Source organism: Neomonachus schauinslandi, chromosome 6 (genome assembly GCF_002201575.2).
Source record: "Neomonachus schauinslandi chromosome 6, ASM220157v2, whole genome shotgun sequence".
NCBI lineage: Eukaryota > Metazoa > Chordata > Mammalia > Carnivora > Phocidae > Neomonachus > Neomonachus schauinslandi.
The window spans coordinates 74,339,507-74,366,378 of record NC_058408.1 but is presented as its reverse complement, the minus strand read 5'-3'; the positions used below and the strand labels follow the sequence as shown (position 1 = coordinate 74,366,378).

The 26,872-nt window shown below is 39.9% G+C and overlaps 2 protein-coding genes across 7 annotated transcripts in view; one reads left to right on the top strand and one right to left on the bottom strand.

The window, feature by feature from the left end:
• The window catches only part of PRKG1 (protein kinase cGMP-dependent 1), a 1,258,435-nt gene that overhangs the window by 668,486 nt on the left and 563,077 nt on the right, over positions 1 to 26,872 (top strand). The window lies entirely within an intron of this gene.
• The window catches only part of CSTF2T (cleavage stimulation factor subunit 2 tau variant), a 2,132-nt gene continuing 1,707 nt past the window's right edge, over positions 26,448 to 26,872 (bottom strand). For 2 of the 5 annotated variants that reach the window (XM_044915992.1, XM_044915993.1), the window contains exon 2: positions 26,448 to 26,864. In XM_044915992.1, the coding sequence (XP_044771927.1) occupies positions 26,578 to 26,864 (287 nt within the window). In that variant the 3' untranslated portion in view covers positions 26,448 to 26,577. The other 3 variants (XM_044915994.1, XM_044915995.1, XM_021696086.2) reach the window with 2 other exon arrangements.

Here is a 26,872-nt window from a genome sequence, read left to right as displayed (position 1 = left end):
AGAGAAATCTATTTCCTTCTGGTGATTGTTTAAGCCCCATTGCAAGAGGATTCGGGACCAGATGGGTATGGTGTCCCATACTGTCCAGCAGAACGGCAATTAGACCTCTTTGGCTGTTTCTACTTAGATTTAAATTAACTTAAATTATGTTAGAGTGAAAACATGTTTTCTCAGTCTCACGAGCCACATTCCAGGTGCTGGTAGCCCATGTGGTAGGGATAGCGTAACCGTCACAAAGGCACATTTCTGACATTGCAGAAAGTTCTGTGGGAAAGCACCCCTTCGGACACAATAAACCCAATAACCCTGTGCTGGAATTTATTAGCATGGTAAAGCCTCCTTTAAACCATTATTTGTTACTCAGTGTTTCAAAAAGTCACTAATGAACTAAAGGGAAAAAGAAAATCTGTCGCAATTTTACCCTCCGTGTTTCCCTGAACAGAGAGTGGTAGACACAGCAGTCGGTGGAAGAGGAGAAGAGGCACCTGTCACCAGGACTCCTTTACTCTGAAGAGGATTCTACCTCTAATTTTCTTTATGACGGTGCTATCTTCTCAAACAAAAATTTGCTAAATTTAAAAATGTCTAAATGACGACTTCTTTTCTCCCTGCTACTAAACACCGCCATGCCCCTTTCTGTGGTCACAAACGAACCCGGAAACATTTGCTGAGGAGCTTGATGTGACAACACCTACTTTAAAATAACAGCAGATGTTTCATTAATCTACGTTGCCCATCCTCTCTTCCTTACCTCCTGGCATTGATTCAAGGCTAATGTAATTAAAATGATCATCCTGAAATCAATGAGTTTCAAAGCCATTTTAAACAAGTTATGGGGACGCCTGGGTGGCTCAGTCGGTTAAGCGTCTGCCTTTGGGTCAGGTCGTGATCCCAGGGTCCTGGGATCGAGCCCTGCATTGGGCTCCCCCTGCTCAGCAGGGATCCTGCTTCTCCCTCTCCCACTCCCCCTGCTTCTGCGCTTTCTCTCTCTCTCTAACAAATAAATAAAATCCTTAAAAAAAATAAACATGTTATTAACATAGAGCATGCTGAAAAGCACACAAATCATCAGCGTGCAACTCAGTAAAATATCACCACGTGAGCACACCTGGCCAACTCCCGATGAAGCCCTCTGAGCCCTCTCTGTGCCCCTCCAGATAATTCTCTCTTCGTTTCTCCTCGGAAGTAGCCACGATCCTCCCTTCTTACACCATACATGACTTTGCCCTGTTTTTGGAAAGGAATCATAGGATAGGAGTTTTTTTGTTTTTTTTTTAAGATTTTATTTATTTATTTGACAGAGAGCACGAGCGGGGAAAGAGGCAGAGGCAGAGGGAGAAGCAGACTTCCCGCAGAACAGGGAGCCCGATGCAGGACTCGATCCCAGGACCCTGGGATCATGACCTGAGCTGAAGGCAGATGCCTAACTGACTGAGCCACCCAGGCGCCCCATAGGATATGAGTTTTTTGTGCTTGGCTTCTGTGGTCAAGGTTTCTGCCAGGCATATTGTTACACAGGGTTGGATTTTTTTTTCCCCCATTTCTATTGCAGTCCAGTATTCCATTGAATAAATATGCCACATTGTACCCACCCTCCTGTTGATAGACATCTGGGCTGATGGAATGATAGGAACATTCTTGTCCATTTCATTTATTTGATGCACATTTGCAGGTATTCCTGTTCATTATACCTCCCAGTGCGGTTTTTTTGGATTTTAAAATGAAAGCACCCGGGAGCAGAGTGTACAGTTCAGCTGCCCCTTCTTTACAAATGCAGTGCATAAGGCTTTTGGGGGTTTTGTTTTTGTTTTTAGAAGGGGAGAATGAGTTTTCAGGAACATCTGGTTTGGACTGGGCAAGTCTGCCACAAGAAAACTGTGAGAATTTTGCACCTCGATAAATGCTCACCAGTGACTCTAAGGAAGCAACCCTATGAACTCACAGGGCAGTAACTGTACCTCTCTGCTCCCAGGGGGACCAGTGCTGGCTGTAACTAGACTCCGTTGCCACAGTGTCCAAAGATAGTGCCAGTCACTGGGGGAGAAGCGGGCATCTCATCATCTATCTGTGCTCAGAGAGGCACTGGCTTTTGGGACAACCTAGAAAAATGATCCTAATATTTGTATGTTAAATGAATCTTTATTTTTTAATTAATTATTAGAGAGAGAGAGAGGCAGGAGGAGCAAAGGGAGAGTTCCAAGCCAACCACGTGCTGAGCACATAGCCCTATGCTGGGCTTGATCTCACAACCCTGAGATCATGACCTGAGCCCAAACCAAGAGTTAAACACTGAACCAACTGCGCCACCCAGGTGCTCCCGTAAATGTACCTTTTGAAGTCTTGATTTGCTGATTGGAAGGAGAGGAAATTTGGTAGGACCATAGGTGACAAAGGGACATAAGAGATCCGTATTTCTGTTTCATGGCCAACCTCTCTGATATGAGATTTTTAAAAATTTTTATTAAAAAAAAATCTTGCGGGGAACTTGGGTGGCTCAGTTGGTTGGGCGACTGCCTTCAGCTTAGGTCATGATCCTGGAGACCCAGGATCGAATCCTGCATTGGGCTCCCTGCTTGGCAGGGAGTCTGCTTCTCCCTCTGACCTTCCCTCCTCTCGTGCTCTCTCTCTCTCTAATAAAGAAATAAAATCTTTAAAAAAAAAAAAATCTTGCTGCATAAGGTCCATACTAACATTTCAGTCTTCCCCTTGAGTAAGAAGAGAGGATTGAAGATCAGGAAGAGGTCTTTTGTTCCCACTGTTGGCATCTTTGGCCATACAGTTTGGTAAGACATTAATTAGAACATGAATCAAAGCAAATAGAAAGGGCAAACCTATGCAGCCAGCTTCAACAGCCCCCTTGACATTTTGCAGCTCCCTGCAAGCCCCTAGCAAGGGAAGCCATTGATAGGGAGGGTCTGAGAAGGCTTCTGACCAAACCAAGTCGACTGTAGGTAAATTTTACCTTCTGTCTGAGGGAGTAGGTTACTTTTTGGGCATTCACTTATTTCTAATGTCCAAGCATGGCTGGGGTTAGGATTTTTTTTAAATAACAAGTAAGTACAAGTAAAAATTCCTAGCACACACCACCACCACCACCACCATGCTAGATCTACTTGAATCTGAATCTCTGGGGACGGGGCCCAGGAATCTGTGTTTTTTCAGAAATGTCCAGGAGATAAAGTTTCTAACATTTAGATCTAATCTTCCCTCACTTCAACTATCATTTCTTATTACTACAGGTGTCTTTCTTCACTTTAGGCTGTACCTGTGCTGAAGATTTATCTTGTAAAGTCAATAACCGTAGTTTACATGCAGTTGCAAATCAGTGGTCTCTGCAAAAGGACTTGCCTTGCAAGCCTAGCGCCAAAGAAGTAAGCTGATGGTTTTCTTTTTCTTTTCTCTTATCCTTTTCTTATTGGCTTTTGACTGAGTTCTTGATGGTTGCAGTCACTTGGTGTCTCACTCTTGCAAAAACAGGGCCGTTCTCCTTTGGATCCCATGAAGGTCTTAATTGTGGATTGTTGTGAGCCATGGGGGTATTTTCCACCAATTCCTGTGATTTTTTTCATAATTGGGCTCTTTCAGAGAGATCTTTCTCAAATGTCACTCTGGACTTTTCATTTCCCTCTCTAAAACCCTTGCGTTTCTCCCTCTGTCTTTCAGCACAAAGATCAAACTCTTTAGCTTATCCCTTGAGGCACTGGAGATGTAGACCTCACAGTATCTGTATCTCCTGCTATTCCTTCATATCCCCCTTGTCACCAAACCATGTATGCAGTCATCTGACAGCCCTGTGCTACTTCTTCCATCTTGGTTCAGGCAAGCCCTCTCCCCAGGGTGGCTCCCTACTAACTCCTCAGTCTCCAAAATTCACTTCTGTTCCAAGAATGCTTCTCTGAATGCGTACAGATTCAGATTCTTGTAACTGTGCTTTTTTTTTTTTTAAGATTTTATTTATTTATTTGAGAGAGAGAGAGTGCAAGAGAGAATATGAGCAGGGGGAGGGGCAGAGGGAGAGGGAGAAGCAGACTCCCTACTGAGCAGGGAGCCCAGGAACCTGAGATCATGCCTCAGGTATATGAGATAGATATGTAGTGACAGGTTCATAAACTGGAAATGTACCCATTTGCTTTTATTTTGGATAAGTAAAAATTTGAAAAGAATATGGTAGTCATAAGGAAATACTCTTTAAAATATGATGAATACTTTTACATAAATCTGCCTACAAGAAGTTAAAAACATTTGCTAAATTAATGCCAAGTAAATATTAAAGAAGATACTCATTAGGAGTTCCCAGATAAAACTCATATTCCATTTAAAAAATCTATAACTTTGTAAATCAGTATTGTGGTAGTTTCCAAGTTATGGTAAAATAAGCGTAATAATTGGATTTATGTTATTTTACCACTCTTCACTTAAGCTGATGGTATTTGATAAAAGCTTTTACCAATACTTATAATTTTGTAGGATCATTTTCTTAAGTCAGGCTGAGAAATGCTGGGTATGTGTTAAACACAAAATACTAAATGAGGATTCATTAAAACATAACATTTTGGTGCATTGATTCTGAAATTTCAGTTGACACTGTAGCGTGGTGTATATCCCATCTTTGAAAGCATGAAGAAAGGGCTGAGTTTATATGAACACTTCATTCATAAGACAAACATTTGCGATACATGTACCCTATATTTAACATTAGCAAATAGTGCAAATATTTCCTCAAGGTTTTTTATGGGATTATTACAACTTGCTTTGGATAAAGGGAAACGTATTTTTTCAAATCTGTCCTCTATTGTACAGGATAAAGCTATAGGGAATAGAAAGGTTTAAGCCATAAAAGCTCAAGCTAGATAAAACTCTGATACCATTTCTGTTGTTTTTCTGAAGCAAGATTTCAGGAGCTTGAAACCTCTGGGTCAAACAGAGTCAGCTGTTAGAGAGTTTTTCAACATAAGATTGCCTCCACCATTGTAAACCTTGTATTAGATTTCTTGTACAAAATATAGTTTTACTACATAAGGAAATACAAGGAAAGCAGTAAATAAGAGAGGTCACATTTTTCTTTCCCTGTCTGGATCTTAAGGTCCTTTATCAGACCATTCTAGTTTCTTTCTTTCCTTTCCTAAAGTGGAGGTCTTCATAGCTGAGCTGATTCCGTCCATCCTCTTTTCCTGTCTTTCAGAGTATTCGGAGCAATGAACAGAGCTGGCTTATGTTTTCACGTTGCTTTTACAGCTTCTGTGTCCATGGTTTTATTATTATTTTTATTTTTTTAAAGATTTTATTTATTTATTTGAGAGAGTGAGCAAGGGAGAGAGAGAGAAAGAGAGAACATGCTCAAGCATGCATGAGTTGGGGGGTGGGGGAGAAGGGGATGGAGAGGGAAAAGCAGGCTCCCCGCTGAGCAGGGAGCCCAGTGTGGGGCTGGATCAGATCCGGGACTCCAGGATCATGAGCCCAGCTGAAGGCAGACTCTTAACCGACTGAACCACGGTTTTATTTTTGAAGGAGTAATATCAGTATCTAGCACAAATCACAGACCAAGAGCTTACTATATGTAAGAACATTTATGTGGAATAACAATAAAAAAGCACCCTCTCTATTCCCTTCAGAGTCAACTAATGTCTTCAGAGCATAGGGGAGGACAAAGTTTTCTTCAGCCCTCTTAGGCTCCCTGGCTAGGTCTGAAAGTTAAACTGACCAAGACAAATTAACAAGAGAAAAGCATACAAATTTATTCAGTGATAGTCTTCCATGATACAGGGGCCTTCATAAGGAAATGAAGACTGGGAGAAACAGACCTGAGTATTGTTATGCTAGGTTTGATCAAAAGTGGGCAGAAATATGATAGGTCAGAGAATATGAAGTAAGTGTAGTGAACTGGGGGAAATTTAGCAAGGTCTGTGAGTTCCTCTCAGAATGCCTTAGTCTTTGAAGATAAGGATGTTCCTTTCTTTGGGGTATAGGGAGGCACCTCCCACCAGAGGGCTTTATGGCCTGTTTCTGGGGTTTAGGAGAGGGGGAAGGTCACAGTGACCTTCTGCCATTTTTTTCAGACTCATTCAGTTTAAGATATTCAATATACCAAGATGCCAAATTTTGGGGTAGTGTGTCCTGAATCCCTTCAAGAGGTATAAACCATGAAAATGATTAGCTACATTTTCCCAAAAGATTTAAGAATGTAATTGCAAACCCTTACTTCTACCACTGCAATTTGATTCCTCCTATTGTAGGCATTTAAGGGACTCTTAAATCACTAAAGAACTAATTTCATGTTTTAGAGACTTTGTCATCTGACCATCTGCTTACCTAAAATAGAAATACTGAAATCAAAAAACATTTTATTTTATTTTCAGCAAATAGATTACAGGGAAAAGACATTTCTCCAAAGACATACAAATAGCCAATGAATAGCATATGAAAAGATACTGAATATCATTAGCCATCAAGGAAGTGAAATCAGAGCTCCAAGGGGATTCACATACATTTGCATGGCCACAATCAAAAATAAATTACCCAGTGTTGACAAAGACGTGGAGAAACTGGAATCCTCATGTGTTGCTGGTGGGAAGGTAAAATGGTGCAGTTGCTTTGGAAAACAGTCTGAAAGTTCCTCTAAAATTTAACATGGAGTTATATGATATAGCAATTCTGCTCCTAGGTATGTACCCAACAGAAATGAAACACATGAGCACATAAAAACATGCCTGCACATGTCCATAGCACCACCATTTATAATAGGCAAAAAGTAGAAAACACGCTACAACATGGATGAGTCTTGAAGACATGTTGAGTGAAAGAAGCGAGTCACAGAAGACCGCATGTTGAATGATTCCGTTTATACAGACTTGAGAGTGTCTGTAGAGACAGAAATCAGACCAGTGGTTGCTAGGACTGAGTGGGGAGGAGTAGGGAGAGGGTACTCATGAGTATAGGGTTTCGTTATTGGGGTGATGAACATGTTCTAAACTTAGGTTGTTGCAATGGTTGCACAACTATGAATATTTATGCTTTATATGGGTAAATTTTATGGTATGTAAATTATAAGTAAAATTTTTGTTAAAGAATCAGATGAAAATTAGATCTCAGGATTGTCTAAATTTGATATTGACTAGAATAACCCACAAGGGCCTATTTAGTTTTATAGATTTCTTATGAACTGTTATTTCATATAAATGTTCTTACATTTTGTTTTTTTCATTTTTTTTCTCTTTATTCTGGCTTAGTACTTGGCTCTTAAAAGGGAAAGAAAAAACATATGTAAGGACAAAAGGTTGATTTTATAAATCTTTCACTGTTGCCTTAAAGTTACCTCTTCTAGTTCGTGATGACCTTCCTCACTCGGTGAAACAAGCCTGATTTTCTCTGAAAGTGTGAAAACTGTTCTGCCTTCTCTCCAACTCCTTCTTAAAGCAGAATGATGTAATGGGGAGAATAAGGGGTGGGAGTCAGACAAACGTAGGTTCAGTGGTACCTCTACCTCCTGTAAGCTCCGGGACTCAGGGCCAACCTGTGAGCTTCCCTAAGCATATTTCTTCCAAATGCCTCCATGTTTTAATCAAATTAGAGATGATGTATGTCAAGTGTCTGGCATTTAGAAGGTTCTTTTTTTAAAAGAGATTTTATTTATTTATTTGAGAGACAGAGCACAAGTGGGGGGAGGGGGAGGGGGAGAAGCAGACACCCCCTGAGCAGGGAGTCCTACACAGGGCGTAGGACCCTGGGATCCTGACCTCAGCCAAAGGCAGATGCTTAACTGACTGAGCCACCCCGGTGCCCCTTAGCAGGTTCTTGATAGATATTTTAGATATTAACCATGACCCAGCCTTCCCAAAGAGGGCGTGGAATGGAACTTAGGACTGAAATCTGTGTGAGTACTAGAGTACCTGAAAGACCTACTTGCTACCACCACCTTCCTCCCTGAACAACAAATATCTCTCCTCCCCCCAATATTGTGGCTGAGGCCTAAAAGCCCACTATTAGAAGCTCTTTTCAGCAATTCAAAATATTTTATCACTGTGTAAATAAAGATGCCAACTGGAGTAAAAATATTTTTTTTTTAAAGATTTTATTTATTTATTTGAGAGAAAGAGAGAGAGACAGAGAAACAGCATGAGAGGGGAGAGGGTCAGAGGGAGAAGCAGGCTCCCCGCCGAGTCGGGAGCCTGATGTGGGACTCGATCCCAGGACTCCGGGATCATGACCTGAGCCGAAGGCAGTCGCCTAACCAACTGAGCCACCCAGGCGCCCGGAGTAAAAATATTTTAAATGGTGATATTCCATGCCTCTATGGATGTAAGTGGATTTTTCTTTCTTATTAAAAGGAAACAATGAAGGCTTTAGTAGTATGGCATGCGAGATCCAAAAGACACAATTGATGCCTAAAGCTGAGCTGGAGAGAATACTACTTGCTTGGGGTGGCAGCCACGATCATGTCTGTGGAACAGGTCTGTGGTTTTGGGAGGCTTAGTGAAAAAAAAAAAAAAAAACAAAACAGCATTCAGCACCTCTCGCAACCCGCTTTATTCCTTCTCTCCCTTGAAGAGCAAATTTGTGCAGAAACACCACATTCCAGCCCTTGTCATTGCGAGACTCCATCCAGTGCTGGCCCTGACAGAGATGAGTTTCACAATCCTACCGTGGCTGGTCCTGGCTGTGTCCCTGACCAAGTCATCAGTCTTTCCCCTCCCTGTGAATAAATCCTGGGTGAAAGAGAAAGGACAAGGGATACTGAAAAGCCTCTTTTCTCCTCTCCCCAGGATAATCCAACTCGAATTCTTCAGGAGAGCAGATTTGGGCCCTTTTAAACCAAGGTTATTATTGCTCAAGGCTCAATGAGTTTGCATGTCCCAGCGGAGGAGGCAGGAACTAGGGGGGAAATTGCTAAAACTTGTTTATCTGAAAATAATGACAACAAAATCCTTACCAACCAAAGATCCTGGAGCTCATCTCACTTCCAATTCACAAAGCGTTCTAATTAAGCAAATTTTGTTTCCCCTCTAGGCAAACAAAGCCTCAAATGAGGATGGAATAGAAGTAGTCTGAACACATGTGAAAATGAGAGATTCCTGTGTTCCAAGCAAGGTCATCCTCATAGGCTCACAATGGGGCTTTGATGTCACCACTTGAAAGGCCTTGATTTGAATTTAAATTTGGGTGTGCTAGAAATGCTGTGCATTAAATCACTTAAACCCAATGCAAACTTTCCTTTAAGAGGAAAACAAAAATTCTAATTTGCTTAATTTACAAATATCGATTTGGTTAATTTGTACCCTTAATTATGATCGGATTCAAAGACAAAGTCAAAAAGCATAAATTACAGCAGGGTTTGATACCCTTTCCAATAAAGCTATTGGAAAAAAATAATAGAGCAAATGCTAGGCAGATACTTTTAATGCTTTTGTTATGTAGGTCCTTTTGGGGGGGGTGCAGAGGAATAGTTAGATGAGTTTCAAAAAATATTTGGCAGAATTTTTTTTTTTTTTGCAGGGGAATTCTGTAGAGGGGTTTATTCTCACTGAACCATAAGCAGGCTGATTTTATGGTTTCAAGATTTCTTCTGTTGTCTAGATGGTAAGCTGTGTGAGGATTAGGTAGGACATATTCCTGGATTACAGGCAGAGACATTTACAAAAGGAACTGTAGTATCCAAATGTAAACTCAACATTCTTGTCGGCAGCGTAGTAGATCTTGCCAGGAAGACTATGAGATTTGCAGATTCTAAAACAATTCAGGTTTTATGAGACACTTTTTATAAAAGGTGGCATTCATCCGAGAGAGTCACTCTTAGTCACCACTTGGCTGAAATAATTTTTGATGTGTGATGTTTCTGGTGATAATATGTACTAAATATAACTGTATGGCTTCTGATCGATTTGCCACAACTTTCCCTCCACCCCCGAGAAAACAGGGTCATACATAGACACCTTCCCATTTCAACTATAGTATTTTATGTTCCATTTCCGATTAAGCCTCATGTTCACTAGATTATCTCTGAAGGAACAGGATTTCTATTTGCTCGTTTTTCAATCTGGCTTCTAACAGAAGAGCTGTCTCATTTATTTCCCTCAGCCTGGGTAGGCATAAGCAAAAATCAACTGTTGGGCCTACATCAAACTAAAAAACTTTTGCATAGGGAAGGAAACTGTCAACAAAATGAAAAGGCAACCTAGTGACTGGCAGAAGATACTTGCAAATGATATATCCAATAAGGGGTTAATACCCAGGAGGGCCTCAGGTCACAAACTCAGGGGTCCAAGATTGAGCTCTGTGCTGAGCAGGGAGTCTGCTTGAGATTCTCTTTCTTCCTCTCCCTCTGCCCCATCCCTGCTCATATGCTCTCTCTCTCTCTCAAATAAAAAAAAAATCTTTAAAAAATTAATAAATAAAAATAAATAAAAACTGAGAGAAGAGAAATAACAACCAATACCGCAGAAAAACAAACAAGAGAATAGTTTGCAGAACTGGATGCTAACAAATTGGACAACCTAGAAGAAATGAATAAATTCCTAGAAACATATACATATACATTTCCAAAACTGAAATAGGAAGAAATAGAAAACTTAACAGACTGATACCCAGTAAAGAAATTGAGTCAGTAATAAAAAAACTCCCAACAAAGAAAAGATCCAGAACCAGAAGGCGTCACATGCAAATTTAAAGAAGGATCAATACCTATTCTTCTCAAACTATTCCAAAAAATAGAGGAAGGAAACTTCCAAATTCATTCTATGAGGCCAGCGTTACCCTGATACCAAAACTAGATAAAGACAACACTAAAATAGAAAACTACAGACCAATATCCCTGATGAACATGGATGTAAAAATCCTCAACAAAATACCAGCAAACAGGATCCAACAATACATTAAAAAATCATTCACCACAATGAAGTGGGATTTATTCATGGGCTGCATGGGTGGTTCAATATTTGCAAATCAATCAACACGATACACCACATTAATAAAAGAAAGGATAAGAGCCGTATGATTTCAATAATGCAGAAAAAGCATTTGGCAAAGTACAACATCCGTTCATGATAAAAACTCTCAACAAAGTAGGTTTTGAGGGAATATAACTCAACATAATAAAGGCCATATATGAAAACCCCACAGCTAACATTGTTCTCAATTGGGAAAAACAGGTCAGAAACAAGACAAGGATGTCCACTCTCACCACTTTTTTTCAACATAGTACTGGAATTCTTAGGCCCAGCAAGCAGACAAGAAGAAATTAAAAAGAATCCAAATTGGTGAGGAAGAGGTAAAACTTCCATTATTTGCAGAGGACATGAAATAGAAAACCTGAAAGACTCCACCAAAACACTACTAGAACCGAAAAATGAATTCAGTCAAGTTGCAGGATACAAAATCAATATACAGAAATCTGTTGCATTTTTATACACCAATAATGAAGTGGCAGAAAGACAAATTAAGAAAACAATCCCATTTACAATTGCATCCAAAATAATAAGATACTTAGGAATAAACCTCACCAAAGAGTTGAAAGACCTGTACTCTGAAAACTATAAAACACTAATGAAAATAATAGAAGACGCAAAGAAATGGAAAGACATTCCATCCTCACTGATTGGAAGGATAAATATCATTATAATGTCTGTGTTATGCAAAGCACTCTACACAGTTAAATGCAATCCCTATCAAAATACCAACAGCATTTTTCAAAGAACTAGAACAAACCTAAAATTTATATGGAACCACAAAAGACCCCGGATAGCCAGAGCAGTCTTCACAAAGAAAAGCAAAGCTGGAAACATCATAATTCTGGACTTCAAGTTATACTACAAAGCTATAGTGATCAAAAGAGTATGGTACTGGCACAAAAACAGGCACATAGATCTATGGACAGAATAGAAAACTCAGAAATGAACCCACAACTATATGATCATTTAGTCTTTGACAAAGCAAGAAAGAATATCCAATGGGAAAAAGACAGTCTCTTCGACTAATGGTGTTGGGCGAACTGGACAGCCACACGCAGAAGAATGAAACGACCACTTTCTTACAGCATACACAAAAATAGACTCAAAATGCCTTAAAGACCCAAATGAGATCTGAAACCATAAACGTCCTAGAAGAGAACACAGGTAGTAACTTCTTTGACAGCGGCTTTAGGAATTTCTTTCTAGGTATATTTCCTGCACCAAGGAAAATAAAAGCAAAAGTAAACTATTGGGACTATATCAAAATAAAAAGCTCTGCACAGTGAAGGAAACAATGAGCAAAACTAAAAGGCAAAAGAGAGGATATTGGCAAATGACATATCTGATAAAGGTTTAGTATCCAAAATATATAAAGAACGTATAACACTCAACACCCGGGGTCCCTGGGTGGCTCAGTCAGTTAAGCGTCTGCCTTCTGCTCAGGTCATGATCCCAGGGTCCTGGGATCAAGCCCTGCATCGGGCTCCCTGCTCAGTGGGGAGCCTGCTTCTCCCTCTCCCTCTGCCTGCTGGTCACCCTCCGTGTGTGTGCTCTCTCTGTCAAACAATAAATAAAATCTTTAAAAAAATAAAAAATAAAATAAAACTCAACCCCGAAACCAAATAATCCAGTTAAAAAATGGGCAGAAGACATGAATAGACATTTTTCCAAAGAAGACATCCAGATGGCCAACACACACATGACAAGATGTTCAACATCACTCATCATCAGGGAAATGCAAATCAAAACTACAATGAGATATCATGTCACACCTGTCAGAATGGCTAAAATCAACAACACAAGAAACACCGGAGAAAGGGGGACCCTCGTGCACTGTTGGTGGGAATGCAAACTGGTGCAGCCACTGTGGAAAACAGTATAGAGGTTCTTCAAAAATTTAAAAATAGGACTACCCTACAATCCAGCAATTGCACTACTAGGTATATATCCAAGTAATACAAAAATAGTAAAAGGAGTACATGCACCTCAATGTGTATAGCAGCATTATCTATAATAGCCAAATTATGGAAACAACCCATGTCCATCAAGTGATGAATGGATAAAGAAGATGTAGTGTATATGTGTGTATATATGGATCATATGGTAGCTCACACATACACACATACAAAAAATGGAATATTATTGAACCATAGAAAAGAATGAAATTTTGCCATTTGTAATGACATAGATAGAGCTAGAATGTATTTATGTTAAGCAGAGAAAAACAAATACATATGATCTCACTCACATGTGGAATTTAAAAAACAAAAACAAGCAAAGGGGAGAAAATGAGAGAGAGAGAGAGAGAGAGAGAGAGAGAGAGAGAGGCAGAACAAGAAACAGACTCTTACTATAGACAACACCCTGATGGTGACCAGAGGGGAGGTGGGTGGAGTGATGGATTAAATAAGTGATGGGGATGAAGGTGTGCACTTGTCATGATGAGCACGGGGAGATGTATGGAAATGTTGAATCACTATATTGTATACCTGACACTAATATTACACTATATGTTAACTAACTGGAATTTAAATAGAAACTTAAAAAAATAAATAAAGGTTTGGTAACATAACCCCCCCCCCCAAAAATTCCTTCTGTTTGTCATAATATTGTTAAATTGCTTTTTTGTTTTCAATTTTGTTTATTTTAGGATTAGGCTTCCGCAGTGCTTTGCAGACTTTTATTTGTATGTGAATCACTGGCAGATCTTAATAAAATGCAGGTTTTAATTCAGCAGGTCTGGGGTGGGCCTCACATTCTGCATTTCTTTTTTTTTTTCTTTTTTTATTCTTATGTTAATCACCATACATTACATCATTAGTTTTTGATGTAGTGTTCCATGATTCATTGTTTGTGCATAACACCCAGTGCTCCATGCAGAATGTGCCCTCCTCAATACCCATCACCAGGCTAACCCATCCTCCCGCCCCCCTGCCCTCTAGAACCCTCAGTTTGTTTTTCAGAGTCCATCGTCTCTCATGGTTCGTCTCCCCCAACGATTTCCCCCCCTTCATTCTTCCCCTCCTGTTATCTTCTTCTTCCTCTTTTTTTTTTTTTCTTAACATATATTGCATTATTTGTTTCAGAGGTACAGATCTGAGATTCAACAGTCTTGCACAATTCACAGCGCTTACCAGAGCACATACCCTCCCCAGTGTCTATTACCCAGTCACCCCCTCCCTCCCACCCCACCCCCCACTCCAGCAACCCTCAGTTTGTTTCCTGCAATTAACAATTCCTCATATCAGTGAGATCATATGATACATGTCTTTCTCTGTTTGACTTATTTCGCTCAACATAATACCCTCCAGTTCCATCCACGTCGTTGCAAATGGCAAGATCTCATTCCTTTTGATGGCTGCATAATATTCCATTGTATATATATACCACATCTTCTTTACCCATTCATCTGTCGATGGACATCTTGGCTCTTTCCATAGTTTGGCTATTGTAGACATTGCTGCTATAAACATTGGGGTGCACGTACCCTTTTGGATCCCTACTTTTGTATCTTTGGGGTAAATACCCAGTAGTGCAATTGCTGGATCATATGGTAGCTCTATTTTCAACTTTTTGAGGAACCTCCATACTGTTTTCCAGAGTGGCTGCACCAGCTTGCATTCCCACCAACAGTGTAGGAGGCTTCCCCTTTCTCCGCATCCCTGCCAACATCTGTCATTTCCTGACTTGTTAATTTTAGCCATTCTGACTGGTGTGAGGGGATATCTCATTGAGGTTTTGATTTGGATTTCCCTGATGCTGGGCGATGTTGAGCACTTTTTCATGTGTCTGTTGGCCATTTGGATGTCTTCTTTGGAAAAATGTCTGTGTCTTCTGCCCACTTCTTGATTGGATCATTTGTTCTTTGGGTGTTGAGTTTGATAAGTTCTTTATAGATTTTGAATACTAGCCCTTTATCTGATATGTCATTTGCAAATATCTTCTCCCATTCTGTCGGTTGTCTTTTGGTTTTGTTGACTGTTTCCTTTGCTTTGCAAAAGGTTTTTATCTTGATGAAGTCCCAATAGTTCATTTTTGCCCTTCCCTCCCTTGCCTTTGGCGATGTTTCCAAGAAGAAGTTGCTGTGGCTGAGGTCGAAGAGGTTGCTGCCTGTGTTCTCCTTTAGGATTTTGATGGACTCCTGTCTCACACTGAGGTCTTTTGATCATTTGGAGTCTGTTTTTGTGTGTAGTGTAAGGAAATGGTCCAGTTTCATTCTTCTGTATTTCTTTGGTGTTGGTTGTGATCTCTCCTCTTTCATTCATGATTTTGCTGTTTTGGGTCATTTCTCTTTTCTTTTTGATAAGTCAATTTTCCCAATACCATTTGTTGAAGAGACTGTCTTTTTTCCATTGGACATTCTTTCCTGCTTTGTCAAAGATTAGTTGGCCAAAGAGTTGAGGGTCCATTTCTGGGCTCTCTATTCTGTTCCATTGATCTATGTGTCTGTTTTTGTGCCAGTACCATACTGTCTTGATGATGACAGCTTTGTAATAGAGCTGGAAGTCCGGAATTGTGATGCCGCCAGCTTTGCTTTTCTTTTTCAACATTCCTCTGGCTATGCGGGGTCTTTTCTGGTTCCATACACATTTTAGGATTATTTGTTCCATTTCTTTGAAAAAAGTGGATGGTATTTTGATGGGGATTGCATTGAATGTGTAGATTGCTCTAGGTAGCATTGACATCTTTACAATATTTGTTCTTCCAATCCATGAGCATGGAAAGTTTTTCCATTTCTTTGTGTCTTCCTCAATTTCTTTCATGAGTATTTTATAGTTTTCTGAGTACAGATCCTTTGCCTCTTTGGTTAGCTTTATTCCTAGGTATCTTATGGTTTTGGGTGCAATTGTAAATGGGATCGACTCCTTAATTTCTCTTTCTTCTGTCTTGTTGTTGGTGTATAGGAATGCCACTGACTTCTGTGCATTGATTTTATATCCTGCCACTTTACTGAATTCCTTTATGAGTTCTAGCAGTTTTGGGGTGGAGTCTTTGGGGATTTCCACATAAAGTATCATATCATCTGCAAAGAGTGAGAGTTTGACTTCTTCTTTGCCGATCTGGATGCGTTTGATTTTTTTTTATTGTCTGATTGCTGTGGCTAGGACTTCCAATACTATGTTGAATAGCAGTGGTGATAGTGGACATCCCTGCTGCGTTCCTGACCTTAGGGGAAAAGCTCTCAGTTTTTCCCCATTGAGAATGATATTTGCTGTAGGTTTTTCATAGACAGCTTTTATGATATTGAGGTATGTACCCTCTATGCCTATACTCTGAAGAGTTTTGATCAAGAAAGGATGCTGTACTTTGTCAAAAGCTTTTTCTGCATCTATTGAGAGGATCATATGATTCTTGTTCTTTCCTTTGTTAATGTATTGTATCACATTGATTTGTGGATGTTGAACCAACCTTGCAGCCCAGGGATAAATCCCACTTGGTCGTGGTGAATAATCCTTTTAATGTACTGTTGGATCCTATTGGCTAGTATTTTGGTGAGAATTTTTGCATCCATGTTCATCAGGGATATTGGTCTGTAATTCTCCTTTTTGATGGGGTCTTTGTCTGGTTTTGGGATCAAGGTAATGCTGGCCTCATAAAATGAGTTTGGAAGTTTTCCTTCCATTTCTATTTTTTGGAACAGTTTCAGAAGAACAGGTATTAATTCTTCTTGAAATGTTTGGTAGAATTCCCCTGGGAAGCCATCTGGCCCTGGGCTTTTGTTTGTTGGGAGATTTTTGATGACTGCTTCAATTTCCTTAGTGGTTATAGGTCTGTTCAGGTTTTCTATTTCTTCCTGGTTCAGTTTTGGTAGTTGATACATCTCTAGGAATGCATCCATTTCTTCCAGGTTATCGAATTTGCTGGCATAGAGTTGCTCATAATATGTTCTTATAATTGTTTGTATTTCTTTGGTGTTGGGTGTGATCTCTCCTCTTTCATTCATGATTTTGTTGATGTGGGTCATTTCTCTTTTCTTTTTGATAAGTCTGGCCAGGGGTTTATCAATCTTGTTAATTGTTTCAGAGAACCAGCTCCTAGTTTCGTTGATCTGTTCTACTGTTCTTTTAGTTTCTATTTCATTGATTTCTGCTCTGATCTTTATGATTTCTCTTCTCCTGCTGGGTTTAGGCTTTATTTGCTGTTCTTTCTCCAGCTCCTTTAGGTGGAGGGTTAGGTTGTGTACTTGAGACCTTTCTTGCTTCTTGAGAAAGGCTTGTATTGCTATATACTTTCCTCTTAGGACTGCCTTTGCTGCATCCCAAAGATTTTGAATAGTTGTGTTTTCATTTTCATTGGTTTCCATGAATTTTTTTAATTCTTCTTTAATTTCCTGGTTGACCCATTCATTCTTCAGTAGGATGCTCTTTAGCCTCCATGTATTTGAGTTCTTTCCGACTTTCCTCTTGTGATTGAGTTCTAGTTTCAAAGCATTGTGGTCTGAAAATAGGCAGGGAATGATCCCAGTCTTTTGGTACCGGTTGAGACCTGATTTATGACCTAGGATGTGATCTATTCTGGAGAATGTTCCATGGGCACTAGAGAAGAATGTGTATTCCGTTGCTTTGGGATGGAATGTTCTGAATATGTCTGTGAAGTCCATTTGGTCCAGTGTGTCATTTAAAGTCTTTATTTCCTTGTTGATCTTTTGCTTAGATGATCTGTCCATTTCAGTGAGGGGTGTGTTAAAGTCCCCCACTATTGTATTGTTGTCAATGTGTTTCTTTGCTTTTGTTATTAATTGCCTAATATAATTGGCTGCTCCCATGTTAGGGGCATAGATATTTACAATTATTAGATCTTCTTGTTGGATAGACCCTTTAAGTAGGATATAGTGTCCTTCATCATCTCTTATTACAGTCTTTGGTTTAAAATCTAATTTGTCTGATATAAGGATTGCCACCCCAGCTTTCTTTTGGTGTCCATTAGCATGATAAATGGTTTTCCACCCCCTCACTTTCAATCTGGGGCTGTCTTTGGGTCGAAAATGAGTCTCTTGCAGACAGCATATCGATGGGTCTTGTCTTTTTATCCAGTCTGATAGCCTCTGTCTTTTGATTGGGGCATTTAGCCCATTTACATTCAGGGTAACTATTGAAAGATAGGAATTTAGTGCCATTGTATTGCCTGTAAGGTGACTGTTACTGTATATTGTCTGTGTTCCTTTCTGGTCTGTGTTGCTTTTAGGCTCTCTCTTTGCTTAGAGGACCCCTTTCAATATTTCTTGTAGGGCTGGTTTCGTGTTTGCAAATTCCTTTAGTTTTTGTTTGTCCTGGAAGCTTTTTATCTCTCCTTCAATTTTCAATGACAGCCTAGCTGGATATAGTATTCTTGGCTGCATATTTTTCTCCTTTAGTGCTCTGAATATATCCTGCCAGTCCTTTCTGGCCTGCCACGTCTCTGTGGATAGGTCTGTTGCCAATCTAATGTTTCTACCCTTGTAGGTTACATATGTCTTCTCCCGAGCTGCTTTCAGGATTTTCTCTTTGTCTATGAGACTCGTAAGTTTTACTATTAGATGTCAGGGTGTTGACCTATTTTTATTGATTTTGAGAGGGGTTCTCTGTGCTTCCTGGATTTTCATGCCTGTTTCCTTCCCCAAATTAGGGAAGTTTTCTGTTATAATTTGCTCCATTATACCTTCTGCCCCTCTCTCTCTTTCTTCTTCTTCTGGGATCCCAATTATTCTAATGTTGTTTTGTCTTATGGTATCACTTATCTCTCGAATTCTACCCTCGTGATCCAGTAGTTGTTTATCTCTCTTTTTCTCAGCTTCTTTATTTTCCATCATTTGGTCTTCTATATCACTGATTCTCTCTTCTGACTCATTTATCCTAGCAGTTAGCACCCCCATATTTGATTGCACCTCATTAATAGTCTTTTTGATTTCTACTTGGTTAGATTTTAGTTCTTTCACTTCTCCAGAAAGGGTTTCTCTAATAATTTCCATGCTTTTCTCAAGCCCAGCTAGTATCTTTAAAGTGATGATCCTGAACTCTAGATCTGACATCGTACTAATGTCCGTATTGAGTAGGTCCCTGGCAGTCGGTAGTACCTCTTGTTCTTTTTGTTGAGGTGAATTTTTCCGTCTTGTCATTTTGTGCAGAGGAGAATAGATTGAGAGAACAAAATGCTAGCAGAGTAACAACGTCCCCAGAAAATATACTCTAAACAAATCAGAAAAGACCTGAAACAGTGGGAAAAGAAAGGGAAAGAGAGAAAAAAGAAAAAGAAAAAAAAGAAAAAGAAAAAGATAAAAACAAACAAAAACAGAACAAAACAAAACAACAACAACAAAAAAACCGGAATGTGATCAAATATGATCAGGCTGGTATATAGATCAGTGCCACACACTAGATTTGGGGTGTATTTTGGTCTGTTAGAAGAAAGTGCCTCCCAAAATTTTAAAGAAAGAAAAACTTATATATGTACAAATATAAGGGTTGATATGATGAAGGGATGGAATATGACTATATAGATGGAAATTATAAAAACTTTTATAAAAGGAATTGATAAGAAGTTTTTTGGAAAAAGAAAGAAGAGGATTTAAAAAAAGAAAAAAGAAAAAAAAGGGAGAGAATGTGATCAGGCAGGGGAGTAGAAAAAAACCATATACTAGAGATTTAGGGTATATTTTGATCTGTTAGAAGAAACTATCTCAAAATTCTAAAGAGAGAACAACTTATATATATATGCCAAAGATAAGGGTAACTACTATGAAGGGATAGAATATGACTCTAAAAATGAAAAATAAAAATGTTTTTTTAAAAAAGGGATTGATACTATGTTGGTTGAAAAAGGGAAAAAGAAAAATTCAAAAACAGAAAAAAAGAAAAAAGTTAAAAAAAAAATTTAACTTTGAAAGACTAAGGAATCATGGTAAAAAGCCATGAATTCTATGTGTAGTATTCCCCTAGCACTGGAGTTCTGCCGTTCTCATTGATGGGTAAACTTGGTCTTGGCTGGCTGTTCTGGCTGATCTTCTGGGGGAGGGGCCTGTTGCCGTGGTTCCCAAATGTCTTTGCCGGAGGCGGAATTGCCCCGCCCTTGCCCGGTCCGGGCTAAGTAATCTGCTCGGGTTGCTCTCCAGGGCTTTTGTTCCCTGCGAGCTTTCCGTACAGCTTTGGAGGCAGAGAGTGAAAATGGCGGCCTCCCAATCTCCGCCCCAGAGGAGCCGAGAACTCGGGGCCCGCTTCTCAGTGAGCCCCCAGAGAAAAGCCGTCAGTCACTCCTGTCTCCCCGGTCTCCAGCCGCACTCCGTGCTCACCCGGCCTGTGACCGCGCGTTTCTATCTCTGGCACCCGACCCCGGGTGGAGTCTCCAAACCCAGCAGATCCCTGCGGTGCACTCCTGCGCGGCTCCTCCTGGGGGAGGAAGGTGAGTCTCCCTGGATCTGCCGCTTGTTGGGTCCCTGCTGGAGGAGCAGTGGCCCGACTGTGCCGTGGATCGCGGTTTATGGCAACCCCGAGCTGAGAGCCCGCGCCTGGGCTCCGCCTCTGCAGCTGGCTTCCCTGCTCCATTACCTGGGAGCTCTGCCACACTCAGGCACCCCCGATCTTTCTGTGACCCCAAGGGTCCTCAGACCACACTGTCCTGTGAGGGTTCCACCCCCCGCTTAGCCACCGGAGTGACGTCCCTCAGCAGAGCCGACTTCTAAAAGTTCCGATTTTGTGCTCCAAGGCTCTATGACTTGCCAGAAGCGGCTGGCCGAGGCCCCCTCCCCTGCTGTCTATCCTCCCGAATATCGCCTCACATTCACTTCTCTACACGTCCTACCTTCCAGAAAGTGGTCGCTTTTCTGTTCAGAGAGTTGTTGCTATTCTTTTCTTTGATCTCCTGTTGAGTTTGTAGGTGTTCAGAATGGTTTGATCCCTATCCAGCTGAATTCCTGAGAGGAGACAAAATCCAGGTCTCCTACTCCTCCGCCATCTTGCTCCGCCCCCACATTCTGCATTTCTAACAGGCTTCCAGGTGATGTTGATGCTGCTGGTCCAAGACACCTTTTCATTAGCAAGAGTTTAAAGCAAACTCAGTTCCCTTGAGCCTGTGACATCACATGGGGCGGGAGGAGGAGGTCTGGTATGGGCGCCTTGTATATTTCCTTGCAGGGATGGAAGGAGAAGGACTCTGGTACCCCCAAATTCAGATTAAATTTCCTCAAGGATTTTTCCTCCATTACCCGAAACATTTATGCAAGAAAATTGAAGGTTTTGCTGTATTGCTTTGTCAACGATTATGAGTTTCAGATTTCAAAGGTTTTTGTTTTGTTTTGTTCTGTTTTTTTAGAGAGAGCGAGCAAGCATGTGCTTGAGCTGGAGTGGGGAGTGGAAGAGAGAGAGGGAGAGAGAATCTCAAGCAGACCCCCTCCCAGGCCCCCCATCCTCTCCCCCTCCCCCAGCTGAGCACAGAGCCCGATTGGGGGCTCGATCTCACCACTCTGAGATCATGACTTGAGCCAAAATCAAGAGTTGGATGCTCAACGGACTGAGCCACCCAGGTGCCCCTAGATTTCAAAGATTTTTTTTTAAACATTTTATTTGACAGAGCTCAAGAGCATGAGCAGGGGGAGTGGCAGAGGGAGAGGGAGAAGCAGACTCCCTGCTGAGCAGGGATTCTGCCGCCCCCCCCCCCCCCATGCAGGACTCGATCCCAGGGCCCTGAGATCATGGCCTGAGCTGAAGGTAGATGTTTAACTGACTGAGCCACCCAGGCGTCCCTCAAAGATTTTTTCAATTATCTTGTCCCCACAAGATTTAACAATCCCTTTTTAGCCAGTTACTTTTATCAAATCCTCTTGAGACATCCCACATCGTTTTTGTAGAAATAATGTTTTTCACATTCATATAAATAATATATTTCTATCTTTATATGTATTACAAACATTAGTACAATGGTCATAAACTGGTTTATGAACAGAGCTGACATGAATATGCATTCATCATCATGATGCAGGCAGGCTGGGTCCAGGTTATCATCTGGAAATGTTTTAATTCCTTATTTATTAAATGAGATGCATTAAAAACCAAACTAATAAGAGATAACAAGCAATCTCCTTTGCTCTGCTAGACCTTATAAAATGAGTTCTCCTCACTTCCAGTTCACTGTTTCAGTACTGATAGATAGAACCTCACTTCATTTGATGGTGATCCAAGCAATACGTGTGCTATAATCAGAATCTTAGGTGTTTTACTACATAATCACTGGTTATAACCCTGAGCATCCCGCATTCTCCCAAATATGGACAGGCGACAAATGCAATCACAAATTCGTTCCTAGTAACAACACTAAAGACTGGAGTGAAACACTGATTTGCAAATGCCTCTTTAGGGCTTATTCTTCTTGAGCAGTAGTTTCTTGGGGATATGAAAAGGTCAACTTTAATCAGTGCCTGCCCATTAGCCCTTCCCCTCTTATATTTTAAGTTATTTGATAAGCTATAAATGAGTGTGAATCCCAGAGGAAGGTAGACTAATCCAAGTGAGATCATGTATGACTTCTCAATACTTTTCAGAATTGTAATGGTAGAAAAGCATTAAAAACAACAATAAAACAAAACAAAACAAAAACCCAAACCAAAAACCTTAGTATAATCTCAGTCTGCAAAACGTCTTGCTTTCCCATGCTCTGATGGGACATTAAGCACACAGAACCTAATTTCCTATGGTGTATTAGGCCTTCCTCTTAGGTCTGACAAGGCCTAAGGATAATTATGTGCAGCAACCCACTGTGGCAGAGACTGAATTATCAGTCACATCTCATGGTCTTCTCACAAAAGAATAAGTCAGCCTCTCACTGCTTTATATTGTCAGCTAATCTCTAGACAGACTTCTGGTTGGAGCTGGCTTTTCTCATCAGTCTTGTCAATAATACTCTATTGTCAAGAACTAATTCATTTTAAGGGAATTAATATATTTAAAACAATATTAATGTTACTATTATTAACTTTAATAGTATGAATATCATGATATTGCTATACAGTTTGTTAAATATTTCATACATATGCATATTCCAAATCTTAACTAGATCTTCTAATTTGCTTTTATCCACTTTGAAACAAATGTTTACTCCTTTAGTTGAAAATACAGCTTTATAAGTGTTCATATTACAAATCACCTCTCTCATTAGATGTTAACAGCATGTTTCTTCTTGGTATTTTTCTACCACAGTATAAACCCTATGTCAGTAAAGGGCCTATATTGCATCAAAAGTGACCTTGGGGTAGGATTATCAAAAATAAACTCAGTGGTCATTGAACATTGTACGTAAAAACACTAAAGTATTACCCTAGGGAAAAAAGCTGAAGTATTTTAGTAAATGAACAATTCTTTATCTGCAGGAGTTAATGTAGGTGCCAAAGGTAGGTAACTAATCATTAAAGACTTAGAATAAAATACACAACATTCTCAACCATAATTGCTTTTGTATGATCCAGTATGCATTAAATCTGCAGACACCTGAAATCAATCTCACGTGTCACAAAGGTCGGTCATTTAAAAAAATGTTTGATTACTTATTTGTTGTCTATCACGAAAGTAGAATGGATTAATATCTCGGGCATCAAGCAATGAAACCAGCAGGTCTCCCCAAAAATTATTTTGTCTCTTTACTTAATTACCTGTCCTAACCAAAATTCTGTCTCATTACATTACTAATATCCTTCAATAATGCTACTGCAAAAGTCCATAATCTACTTCAACGTACCTATACCTGTCAGGCTTTGATTACTTTACTACCTGGAGGGAATATCAGAAAACCTGTATGTTTATGAATCTCTCTCTTTATCCTTGGAAATTTCACGGAACAAGATACACCTGCTCTAACTCAGCCCCCAATTTCCTTTACCTTAGAAATTCACTTTTAATAACATTCAAAACATGAACCACATTAAAAATCAAATAGTTGAGTTCGTAATTGGATGAAAAGGCCTATATAGGGCTTTCTTGGTGCATTAACATCCATAAAATCATATTCTGTGTCCCAAACATCACCCTTGTTCACATGTTAAATAACAGAGCAACACAAATAAGGAATTAAAACATTTCCAGATGATAACCTGGCTCTCAGGGTTATAACCAGTGATTATGTAGTAAAACACCTAAGATTCTGATTATAGCACACGTATTGCTTGGATCACCATCAAATGAAGTGAGGTTCTATCTATCAGTACTGAAACAGTGAACTGGGAGTGAGGGAGAACTCATTTTATAAGGTCTAGCAGAGCAAAGGAGATTGCTTGTTATCTCTTATTAGTTTGGTTTTTAATGCATCTCATTATCATAGCTTATTTGTTCTGGGTGGAATCTCAATCTTTTTTAGGAAAATGGGACTTCCCCCTAAGACTGATAGAATGCTTTGTCCTTTCTCACCTGTGATTTCGGCATAGCAAATACAGAAATGAGGGACAGTCCATGTTCAGAGACCCTGGTCTATGAAAAGCGGGAGTGGGGCATGGAGGGTAAAGTAAAATTGTGGAATGCAATGTAACAAGTGCTGTCACTTAGGAAGGTAACTGTAAGGTCTTCCTGGGACCTGGAGAGCTCTCGGGGGACACCAGCAAAAGGAGGCCTAGTATCTGGGCATGCACCAAGATGTTGCTACTGACACGGACCAGAGTAACATGTCTTTACAGGTACTTCAGCTGTTAAACTACACTGATAATGGGTTTCAGAAAGGGATTTCTAGCCACTCCTGCAATTTTTTTTTTTTTTAAGTTTTGCCTTTTTCACTTAAAAGTATTCAGACCCATGGATCTCTCAAGAATAGATATCTTTTGAATAATTCATTCATTAAAAACAAACATCAGATACTAGTCATCCTTAATTTTGCATTCCTTTTATTTAGTCTGCATTGAACAATGCAGATTTAACTACAACAAAGAACATAACATCTAAGTTTTCAGTTAGAGCCCTTCGGTGAAAGCTTTGGGATAAAGCAATTGTAACTTCCAAGTAATCAGGCCAACTCCGAATTAGTATTAACCAGAACTATCATACATGTAAAGGAGAGTTATCCTCTCCAATATGGGGGGAAGCATACAGAAAACACGGCAAAGTGGACAGTATGAATAACAATGAAAAATATGAGTAGAACAGGTGGCAGGAAATAGCACAGGGAAGAAAACTCTGTAAAAAGAGTCAAGTATCCATTTAAGATGTAAACACCTCATAAGAGGAATAATTCCATTTCCAAGTTTCAGCTCTCTCCTTGTATTAAATGCTACTTTTTCCTCTGTTACTAGACGTTGGTTTTTCTTCTCCAGAGTAAGACCACCTGGTTATTTGGGTGTTTATGCTTCTGTTAATTATAGTTTAGTCTATTATACAAATTTTTACGTGTCCACAACTTCAAGGCTTAATAATAAATTAGGTAGTAGCTCTCAAGAAAATGTGATAAGCCCCACCTTCCTACTGATTTTTAAATCTCTCATGGGTATGTATATTAGGGCTAACTGGCTTTATTATAAAAAGTAAAATGAGTAATAACTAGCTGAGCAGAGAATTCTCTACGTACCTGGGTCTGTTATTCTGCTAACAGTGATAGGTAAGTAGATATGCAAATAAGAAAACTGAAAGGCATGTTAAATGTTAGCGAGACTAAGATTTTAAAGTCCTGATTCTGGCTGACCACATGGATACCATCCGTATATGAGGCTAGTCACCAGGAACCTGGGAACTTTACTGCATGAAGCTCTCTGCTACTTATGAGAAGTCCAACGCTATGTAGAATTCACCCAGATAAACTGGTCCCTAGACACTGATTTTTAGAAAGACTATGAGAGAATTACTTAGATTCATATTCAGGGTGTAAAGACTATCGAGAAACAGGAAGGTATTGAGAGAAGCTGAGTCTTACTGGGGCAGCCATCAGTAACCTGGCTGATCCCAGAACTGTCGCAGCAACATCGTCTGGCTCAAGGCCAGGCCAGAATACTGCTAATGTCTGAATGGTGGGATAAGTGAAATATCTCACCAGATGCATTCCTGGGTTTTTCAGGCAGCATAGCTTAAAAAAAAAAAAAAAGAATCTAGTACTACAAGTTGAGACTTACCCTGTTAGCACTAACATTATGAAATATTTCCAAAACACTAAAACAATGCTTAACCTAATACAGCATTCTATTGTCCCCAAAATAGGATTTTGTATTTTAAATGGCTTACCAAAACATGTATCTTATAATTTTAAGGTAAACTTCTTTATTTTCTTACACAACCAAAAATCTTAAACTATCTTAGTACATTACCATGTTAACAGGGCATAGTTTAGTCTTTATGTGCAGTTTTCACACTGTTTAACCCAATATTTAAAAAAAAATGTAGTTAACATATTGTAGACAGTTTTAATATTGCTGCATATTCTTTGTAATCTTATTTGGTATAATATAACCATGTTCAGAGCTATTTTCGTGTATTTACAGTGAATAAAAGTGAACAGACCCACCCCTTCCTCCCCTTACCCCCCCCCCCCCCATTAAAGATAAAAACAAACAAGAAAAGATAAAAAGACAACAAGATGAATGAGATAAAGTTCGGGGAGGGAAACTAATCATTCAAGTGTAGGGATGCAGAAGTCAGCTTTTTGCATCCATTCTCCATGCTATAGAAAAACTTTGAGGCTACTGCCAAGTATTTCCTAAAACCTTTCAAGAAGCTCCAGTAGACTTCTGAATTTGTTCCTTTAAAATTAGGATGCTCTGCCTTTGCTCAGGAGGCAGCATGGCAATCTGATCTGCAGTCAGCTGAAGAACCTGCATGATCAAAGCTGCCTTTTCTTGATCCTGTGGAGTTACCTGGCTCTGCCCAGGACTGAAACTGCTAGGCTGGCCTCCACCTTGCTTGCCTGCCCCCTGCATGCCTGCCCCCTGTATGCCTGCTCCCTGCATGCCCACTGCTTGTATGCCCGCCCCCTGCATGCCTGTCCCTTGTATGCCTGCCCCT